Source organism: Poecilia reticulata, linkage group LG20, assembly GCF_000633615.1.
Source record: "Poecilia reticulata strain Guanapo linkage group LG20, Guppy_female_1.0+MT, whole genome shotgun sequence".
NCBI classification, from domain to species: Eukaryota; Metazoa; Chordata; class Actinopteri; order Cyprinodontiformes; family Poeciliidae; genus Poecilia; species Poecilia reticulata.
This window is the reverse complement of record NC_024350.1, coordinates 25,660,368-25,670,104: the sequence shown is the minus strand read 5'-3', so window position 1 is coordinate 25,670,104 and position 9,737 is coordinate 25,660,368. Positions and strand designations below refer to the sequence as shown.

Sequence of the window (9,737 nt, the reverse complement as noted above, 5' to 3'; positions counted from 1 at the left end):
TTTTTGCTGCTTTTTGCTGCTTTTTGCTGCTTTTTGCTGCTTTTCGTCCAGTTTCAGTTTTCAGATCATTTTCAGATGAATGTTTTATCATCTTGAACCTCTAACAGAAGAGCCGCATGTAAATTTTGGGTGACGGAATCAGCATGGGCCTCAGGGACCCACCCGGCGCATCCTGTTTCCCATGATGCACCGCTCTCTCTCTCTCTGCGAAGCCGCTTGTTTATCGTGATGGAGAAACTTTACATACTGGGTTCAGTTGTTTCTGTTAAAGTGCAGCAGATGGTTCTGCTTTTATTTGAATAATAAACCGACAGATATGAGCTGCTGAGTCCAGACTTTACGTCAAGATAAAACAGAAACTAAACTTATTTCAGGATAATAATCAGTTAATTTGGATAATAATTTATTATTTATCTCTTAGCCCAAACTTTCATGTTTCCCTGTAAGGAGATTAACTGTCCTGTTAAGTTTTAAGATTTTTTAGACTCAGAGGATTGAAATCAGGATTATTTTAAACATAAAATTATATTTTACAGAATGAATAATCTAATCTTTCTCTCCATGAAGTGACCAAAAATACATTATTTTTGTTTTATTATGATTCTTATTAAACAATCAGGATATTTTTAAAACTACAAATTAAACATTTGAAAACCTGCAATTATGATAACTTGAGTTTAAGAGATAAAATAAAAGCATTTAACTTCAGGTTGCAGTCAGTTTTTACAGTGTAACTGCTGATTTAGTCACAGATGCATCATCATTCAGTCAGTTTCATGTTTAATGGCAGAAACTGTTGACTTTTAAACTGTTTTCATCTAACTGTCCTTTAAATCACCTTGTATTTCACACCCGCTTTTATTATAATTATAAAATAATATCTACAATTAAATAAATGTTCAGTTTGATTCCTGATTTGAAATGAGAGAAAAAGTCCAAAGAGAAGCTCAGACAGAAACATGAGCTTCCAGGAAAACATGGCCGCCTGGAGGGAAACGGTTTCAGTCTGCGGTTTCACTGCGCATGCGCTCTTGTGACACGAGCGGGGTCGCCTGTCAGTAATCCGATTATCCTCCAACAGGTGAGCCAACAACCACCTGCAGAGACTCCGCTGCGTCATCTAATCTGCGGCTGCGCAGCCAGTCAGGTTGACCGGAAACAAGGTCACCGGCCCTTCAAAATAAAATGCTTTTAAAGAAATAAACAGCTTCAATAATAAGAACTGTTTTGTCACTAATGTAGCTCATAGTTCTGATGGACAGGAGGTGAGAAATAAAACTGTAGTTTATACAAAAACTGAAAAGCAATAAAGGGTAAAAAAAAAAGACAAAAATAAACAAACAAACAGATAAACAGAATATAGTAAATTCATTTTGATGCCAAAGAGAAGGAAGGTCAAACCGTCTCTTCCATGGGTCAGCAGGGGTCTCATCCCCAACTCCAATATCTTTCTGACCTCATCCAGATTTAAAGAGGAGCGGCAAAAGCAAAGGAGGCGGATCAGCAGAGGCAGACATACTGTGGAATATCGACTCTGTTTCCTGGATACTGAGCTGTTAGCATGTCATGATGGTCACCTAGCAACAGTCTTCAGTCAGAGGCCTCTTCAGATTCTTTGCAGGACTGACGGCTACTGGAGGCCCTCTCTGTCCATGGAAATTACATCAACTTTTAATTTTCTTTTGGGATAAATAAAGTAGTTTTTAAGTTAAATGAGTTGAATATTGTTTTGGATGTTTATTTTTTCAAAGTTTGATAGAAGATTTTGTCATATTTTCCTGATTTTGGCCACAAAATCCAACTTGATCAGAACGTTTTTTCATTCCTCCTCTAAGATTCTGGCAGAGCATGGATGCTTTTATTATGAAAGTCCAAATAACACCCTTTCCGGTACAGCTTGTTGGGTTTGCCTGTAGTTGCCAGGGAGCCAGCTCCATAGCAACCGGATCAAGGGAGGAAAAAAAGTTGAAAGATTTGTTTGTTTGTTTTTGTTCGGTTGTTTAAGGGTTAAGTGGTGAGGAAGATGAGGAGGATGAAGAATCTCCGGAGCAGATCAGGAGTTGGACACAAACTAAAAGTTTCCAGTTAAAAATGCCTTCAACGCTGATAGTGAAGCCCAAACCGGCGGAGGCGGCGAAGCGAAGCCGAGCGGCGCGGCCGGCAGCGGAGCCGCCGAGGGACAGGAGGGGCCCGGCGGCAGCGGCGGGGCCCCAGGGGCCCAAACCGAGGGCCAGGTCCTCATCTGCTGCCCCCAAACCAGCAGGAGCCAAACCCAGAACCGAGCCGGAGCGCCGCAGGGCCAGCAGCTCGGTGAGGCAGCCGGACGCCCGGGAAGGCGCCGGGTGTCCGGGTCTGGGGGAGCAGCGGGGCCCCGGGCCCGGCGGGAGGCCCGCGATCCAGAGGTGAGCACAGCGGAGTCAGTGTGCGCAGTCAGTGTTTTATGGGTTCTGTAAGGGCCTTATATGGGCAGTTACCCAGGGCGGCATCAGTAAGGGGAGGGACGCTTAAGAACTAGTTTGTTACGGACATTTTGGTGAGTTTCTGTTCAGTCGCTGTTGATAACTGGAGAAAATATTACCTGCAAATAAAAACCACAACAGATAACTGCTTGCATTGTGATTGGTTGGAGGGTGGCAGGAGGAGGGGCTTAACCAGGATGCCGGTCCTGCTCTGGACTCTGGATGAAAGGAAAAGTTCTTAAATAAAACAGAGAGACAGTTATAATACAGTCAGCTTCTTCCTAAAATAATGTCATTTTTTCACCAAAAGTTTTTTTTTTTTTTTTTTTTTTTTGCATAAAACATTATTAAAAAAAAGAAGTGGTGACATCAGAAATGTACAAATTAAATCCATATTAATAGATTTCAACTTACTGAATCTGTTTATTTTATGATCATCTTGTTTAAATTCTTAATTATTTTACTTCTCAGGTGTTTTTGTCCTTTTTCTGCTCTCAGTCTGGAACAAATATTTATTTTGCTCATGTTTTGATTTTAGAGCTGAAATCCAGAAATGAATCCAGTTTATCCTTCGGTTCATTGAATGAATTGCCGGTTTGGATCAGAAGCCATCATGGCCGCCTGTGTTTGTGTTTGGAGACTTTTCGTGCTTCCCGCTGTGAAACGCCGGAGCGTTCCTGAAATATCCCGCCGCCGCTGCCAGAGGCTCCGTCTCCATCTGCTGCAGGTTAATCCCACCAGGTTTCCTCTCACTGCAGACTGCAGGCACAACATGGCCGCTTCTGCACAACAAACTCCAGAAAAATCTGAATCAACGATGCAGAAAGAATAAACCTTCCTGGATCAGGTCAATATATTAAATGTGTTTATGAAGGATTTGCTATAAAATTATGTCTTCAGCTCAGTTTCTGCAGATGAATATAGGATGATGACCAGATCAACGCTATCTATATGAAAATAAAGTTGTAGTATTACTAGATTAAAGTCACAATATTACAAGAATACAGAAAAATCCCTTCAGCTTAGCCTGAGATACGCTAACTTTAAATCACACTGTAGTTTTTTTTACAGTGCTTCTCATCTATGTGCCATAATAAACACATTAAAGCAAAGCAAAAATCCTCCAGAGCTCCACTGAAGGTTCCTGCCTCCCCCTGCTGACATGCCGCCCTGCGCAAAGAGCCGGATCATTTGAAAATCACAGTTTTTGTTGGTTTTAATGTTTTCAGCTTCTTGTTTAAACCCTCTCTGTGTTTCAGTCACAAGGCGTTCACCGTCATCCCTCCAAACCCGAAGAAACGGAGAGAAATCCAGAAAAGTGAGTTTCCTGTTGCAGTTTGAGTATCGGTGACAGTCTGAGTAATCTCTGCCGTCTGATTGGCTGAGCAGAGGCGGAGGCGGAGCTGGCCGCACTGGAGGAGCTGCGCCTGAGCAGAGCCATGGCCTACGTCTCCATCAACCCCAGCAGCGTCGGTGAGACACCCGAACGCCTCGCAGGCGGTGCGTTCAGGGCCGCCTCTCTGACTGCGCTTTGTGCTGCGTTCGCAGGCGGCTGCATGAGTCTGGAGGAAGTGAGGCTGAAGCAGCAACAGGAAATGATGCAAGCCAAGAGGAAACAGAAACAGGTGTGACACCTGGAGCGTCCTGCAGGGGGCGTGGCCAAAGCCTGACGACGTCTGATCACACAGACAACAAAATGTTTAACCTCAAACTCCTGCATTTCACTCTTTATTATTAAATATGTCAAAAATGCATTAAAAAAACTGAGAAAAATAAAAACTTTTCATTTAGGATCCAGTTTTAATGCCAGATTATTTACTTTTGTTCACTAATTTATTATTTTATCTGATTCTTTTCTAATTTTCTGAAGTAAATATTTGTAACTGTTGAGTTTTTTAAATATTTCCCATGTTCCTGAAATGTGAAATAAATGTTAATACTTACATCAGTTAGTGTGTCTGACTCTGAATCCATCCAGGAAGTGCAGATCTTCACTTCCTGTCCTGCTTGTGTTCCAGGTGAGGAAGCAGCTGATGGAGGAAGCGCCTGTCCTGACCAGGTGACCGCCCACAGCGCCTCCTACTGGCCTCAGCTGGCAGCTCAACTCCTGCTGAACACAACGCCAAGGCAAAGGTTTCCATCCATCAGCAGGAACATTAGCTTTAAACGATTCACCTGAACATTTATGAGTTTAATTATTACACAACAAACATCTTTCAATAGTGCAGCTGACGGTGGAACATCCCTCAGCATGACGCTGCCACCACCAGACTGCCATTGTTGAGGTTGTTTCCTGATGGTGGGTGGGAACCTCTGATCAGAACCATTTTAAATTCTGCATTTAATCAGTAAAACCTGCAGCAGCTGGTGCATAGATCATATTTTGTATAAATGTCTGCTCTGTATTTTGTGTTTGTATATAAATTATGTTATAGAAGAAATAAAGTTTAAAAAGGAGAAACAAAACAGCAGCTTTATTCAATGAATGGACAGAAACGAGTTTGTTGAACCATTTAAAAAAATGACTGTATGGATGGACGGACGGACGGACGGACGGACGGACGGACGGACGGACGGAAAACTTTCTGAGTTGCAAAAGTGAAAAATGTTCTACTTTTGAAACTCAAAAATTATCATATATTTTCTAGAAATTTCTGATTAATCTCAAAGTTTCTGACTTGTTTTTATCTAGGAAATTTTCAAGATCTTAAATTTCTCTGTTTTTTTTCTAGCAAATTTCTGAGATGAATCTGAACAATTCTGAGTTTTCTCCAAGAAAAGTTTTGACTTTTCATACTCAGATGTTTTCAAGTTTTTTCTGGGAATTTTCTGAGATTAATCTCATAATGTCCTTATTTTTTTCTTTTCCTTTTTCACATTTTTTACCTTTCAAGTTCAGAAATTTCCACTTTTTTCCAGAAAATTTCTGAGGTTGACATAAAAAAAAAAAAAAAATTTCTAGTAAGTTTTCAACTTTTCAATCTCAGAAGTTTCCACGTGTTTTCTAGAAAGTTTCAGAGAATAATCTTTACATTTCTGAGGGTTTTTTTGTTTAAATGTTCTGTTTTTCTGTCTCTAATGGCAAAACTACAGTTTCTGTAGTTCTGCTTTCCACCAGCAGAGGTCGCGCTCTGCCTGAATCAGAGGAAGCGTCTGGGTGGAGAGGATGATGATGATGATGATGGTGATGATGATCACGCAACGCTTGAGTTAAAAGAACATTTGGTTCTTTATAGAAAATCACCATAAAACCCTCCTAATTTAATCCTCTGGTCTCTGGGCTTTAAAATCACAGCAGCGCTTTAATGACGCAGTTAAACTGCGGCGGTCTGAGAGGACCGGAAGCTCATTTTTTACTGTTTTAGTTTAAATTATTTTTGCTTTTTATGTTTGACTTGTTTTCATCAGACGCAAATGAACAAATTAAAAGCAAACCGAGCTAAATGTCAGAGTCGTGCTTCTGCCTCCGGTATGCATAATTTAAATGTCACGTCAGGAGAACGAAACTGGAGATCTGCGCATGCGCTAGAGATCTTTAAGACGTCTGACGTGCGGCCATGTTTGTAGTCTTTAGCCGTAAACCTTCCTGTAAAGCGGATGGTGCGTTCAGAGTCTCTTGTAAGCGTCGAAACGTCAGGAAGATGACACACAGGAGTGTGATTATGTTTTTTAATTTATTTATTTTTATTATTTATCTACCGCAATCTGCCTTATTTTGTTTGACCATCTGGTTAAAGATATTAAACAATCTCCAACTGATCTTATTAAAAGCTTAGAACTTATTTTTGTTCCAGCTAATAAATCTGTAATCTGCAAACATTTGCAAAACATAATTTTGAAGTTTACTTTTTCCAGCAGCAATGGAAGACTTTAAAAACGAGAATAAAGATTATTTCTCATCCTGACTTCTCTCTAATCTTGACATTTTGTTGGGATTTTTATTCACATTGCATCTTAACAAAGATTTATTTAATTAAGAAAACATTTGATGTTTTAATTTCATTTGTTGTCTGTTGTAATTTGTTATTGTTTAATTTGCGATAGCATTTATTTAATGAAGAGAAATAGCTGAAGATTAAAATCTCTGGTTCTTTCTGGGCTGTTCTACGGAAGGCAAAATGTGACTTTTTTATTTCAGATGTTTTGATGTGATGTGCTTAGAGTAGATTCATGATTAGTGGAAAAAATGGACAGAACTGTAGTACTTTTTGTTAGAATTACCTTTTTACTTCAAATTTTGACTTTAATTTAATTTCACTTGAATTCAGAATTTTGACCTTTTCAGAAGTTAAATTAAAACCAGATTTTTTTTTTATTGTTTTAATGACCCAAATCTTCACTATTCACTCTCTGGGTGTTATAAAATACTTTTTAGTCTGTATTAAAACTTTTGGATCAAACATAATTTGAGTGACTTTGGCTAGAAATACTTAAGAACCAGATACATTTTAAAACCATGAATAAGGCAGTAAATGCCAGTTTTAGCAGGTTTTTCCGTTTTTCAGTAAAACTGGATAGAATTTCTTTGAACAGATTGATACCAAAAGTATCTGTAGTATTTCATTTTTACGTTTTTTATTAGAATAAAATGTATCCATTGTCTTCATGTATAAGTGTGTGGGATTTTTATATTTAAACCTTAAAATATGGTAGTTTATCTAAAAATGGCAACGAATTTCGTATATTTGATCACAAATACGTTGCATTTGTTGCTCAAAACAAGTTATTTTAACTTCCCTGATTGTAAAGATTGTAAGCTGCTGATTTTAAATGTTTTTCTTTCAGTTTTCTTCAGTAAGTAGTAATTCCCACGGCCCCTGAACGCAGCGCGGCTCATAGCCGATCTTTGTGCGAAGCGGAGCAGCAGCGGAGAACAGGCTCAGTCCGAACAGAGGAACACAGAGGAGAACAGCGACTCTGTCGGCCAGAAAACCCTCTCTACAGCGATTACACAGCCACAGCGACGATCCTAACATGGTAAGAAGATGTTTTAAAGGCCAGAAGGGAGTTTAGGTTCGCTGTTTTCTGACGGGTTTAGCTAAAAGCTAGCTGGCTAGTGCTAAACGGTTAGCGAACTGTTTTCCTGACTCATTATCGACGCTAAGGCTGCCATTTTACACCAGGTACTGTCTGTCCTGACCGCTGCTGCTACCTCAGGGGAGACAGTGTCCATATATAAAGAAATATCAGAAAACCCATGTTTATTTGAGTGGGTAATATGTGGAAACCCACGATGTTCCGTGTCTAAAAGCACGTCTACCCTGCGGCTAGGCTGCCGAGCTAACAGGCTAATACGAAGCAGCTAATGAGACTTAGCAGCGGTGTTGCGTAGCTGTGTCAAACTCCGACCCGAACCCCCATTAAAGCGTAATCCCCACTTTTAACTGGTTAAATATAAACTGTGTCGCTCCAGAGTTTATTTCCTGCCACTCGTCGTGTCGGGGAGCCCGACTTTAACACAGCCAGACCCTGAAGGGAAGCCATCGGCCCGCTGGCGCTCATTCAGGATCCTGGAGATCCTGGAAAAGCTTGAAATCCAAAACCTGACAGACAGGAGATGTGGCGAGATATTCCCCGAACCTCTGGGCTGGTTCTGCCCCACGGATCCCTGCTGATCCGGTTGGGAAAACAACAGAAAACCAAATGATCCTGGAGGCCAGTTGGCACCAGAAACTGCTCAGGAGTTTTTTTTTTTCTTTATTTATGATAAAACCTAAAATCTCAAAACTGCTTTTGAACATAAACTGGTGCTGAAGTTTTTCTCCCATTTGATCTAACTGGTAAAGTGTTGAAAAACTTGACCAGTTAGAGTCACTGAAGATGTTTTAATGTGTCAGATTTTAATACTTTTATCTTAAAACAATAATTAATTTGAGCTTTTAAATGATGATATGGTGAAACATGAAGACAGCTGCAGCACTTTAGTTTATTTTTAGCAAATTACATTCAATCAAGAATTTTTAAATAAACTAATTATTATGAAAAATTAGCATAATATTTTCTGTTTTAGTGATTATAATAAATATCAGTTATTTGATTTTTTTAACCTTTGAGGCATCTTTAACTAACTAAACATTATTTTATCTTCACTTTCTGTGCATTAAATCCTTTCTGACCTGTTTATAGATATGATGGTTTCCATACATTTAATATCTCGCTGGAGAGCAAACATCCAAATTACGCCATAAATATCAATGTGGAGTATTTTTATATGGGTTTTACGAAATAACATTGATTTTGAGACATTATTTTATTGTTTTGGGAGATAAAAGAAAAGAAATGCTTTTTACTTTTAGGTCCCAAGATAGAACATGTCATACAATTGTAATAAAAGTTCAACATTTGCTTTTTACTGTTGACATCAGCTAACATTTAGTTCTACATTCAGGAAAAGCTCATTTAGTATTCAGAGGAAAACAAACTTTCTTTATGCAACAGATAAATTACAATTTTGCAGGTAAATTCTTGAATTTAATTCATAGATTTGGATCATTTTTTAAAGAAAATCCAATAATCTTGGTATAAATCGGTGATGTTTTTGTCAGATTGAAACCAGGCAAGTCGAGGTCCGTTGGACCAGTTTTATAAACTCTGACATATTTTATAAATGTAAATATTTCAGGAGAATCGGATCAGTAAATTAACCCCTTCATGCTCTGACTGGAGCTCTCCAGTGTTTATTAGCCTTTATTGGGTATGAAAATGATAAAATCTCACATTTAGATGCTAATTTATACAACGTTTCTGTTTTCCCTGCATGGATCAGTTGACTCTTCTGGAAACGACAGACTATGTCCAGTAATCAAAGCTGAACCCTCCGGCTGATCAATAATATCGATTGTTCTCATATTGCCACATTTCTTTAACGGATCATTAGAAATAATTTTGGAGTCGTCTCCTGTCAGAACGAACCCAGACAGTAATATATTCACCGTTTCAGGACAAAGTCAGCAGTTTGACACCAAAACCAGGTTCATCTAAACTGAATTAAACTTTAATCACCTGCCTACCCTAAACCCTGACCCCTGACCCCTAACCCCTGACCCCTGACCCCTAACCCTGATGTACGTTCAGACCGAAGTTCATGAATTTTGTCACCTGGAAGTTTTATGTTTGTTCATATTTCGGCTCAATTGTAGAGAAACTGTAAATGTCGTTAATTCTTCTCTTAAATGATAAACTTGGTTCTTCTGGCAAAGAGAAATAATCAGGTTTTCATCATGACTTTTCAAACCACAGATGTTTAAACCTGAGCAGCATTGATGATGTCAGGAGGCT

At 39.1% G+C, this 9,737-nt stretch overlaps 2 protein-coding genes across 2 annotated transcripts in view; both read left to right on the top strand.

Annotated features, from left to right (window-relative positions):
* Positions 1-940: 940 nt before the first annotated feature.
* Positions 941-4,624, top strand: LOC103457009 (translation initiation factor IF-2). The gene is made up of 5 exons (XM_008396914.2): positions 941-2,402; positions 3,719-3,777; positions 3,849-3,932; positions 4,008-4,084; positions 4,478-4,624. The coding sequence occupies exons 1-5, from the start codon at positions 2,092-2,094 to the stop codon at positions 4,520-4,522; spliced, it is 576 nt and encodes a 191-aa protein (XP_008395136.1). The 5' UTR covers positions 941-2,091; the 3' UTR covers positions 4,523-4,624.
* A 2,660-nt stretch (positions 4,625-7,284) lies between these two features.
* The window catches only part of LOC103457010 (cullin-1), a 13,353-nt gene continuing 10,900 nt past the window's right edge, over positions 7,285-9,737 (top strand). The window contains exon 1 of the mRNA XM_008396915.2: positions 7,285-7,436. The gene's annotated coding sequence lies outside the window, so the exon portion shown is untranslated. The remainder of the gene's footprint in view (positions 7,437-9,737) is intronic.

Bases quoted from the DNA above. Each gene is read 5' to 3' on its own strand.
- LOC103457009 (XM_008396914.2), top strand. From the start codon at position 2,092: ATGCCTTCAACGCTGATAGTGAAGCCCAAACCGGCGGAGGCGGCGAAG. The intron at 3,778-3,848 runs GTGAGTTTCCTG...TTGGCTGAGCAG, and splicing joins ACGGAGAGAAATCCAGAAAA to AGGCGGAGGCGGAGCTGGCC. The intron at 4,085-4,477 runs GTGTGACACCTG...CTTGTGTTCCAG, and splicing joins CCAAGAGGAAACAGAAACAG to GTGAGGAAGCAGCTGATGGA.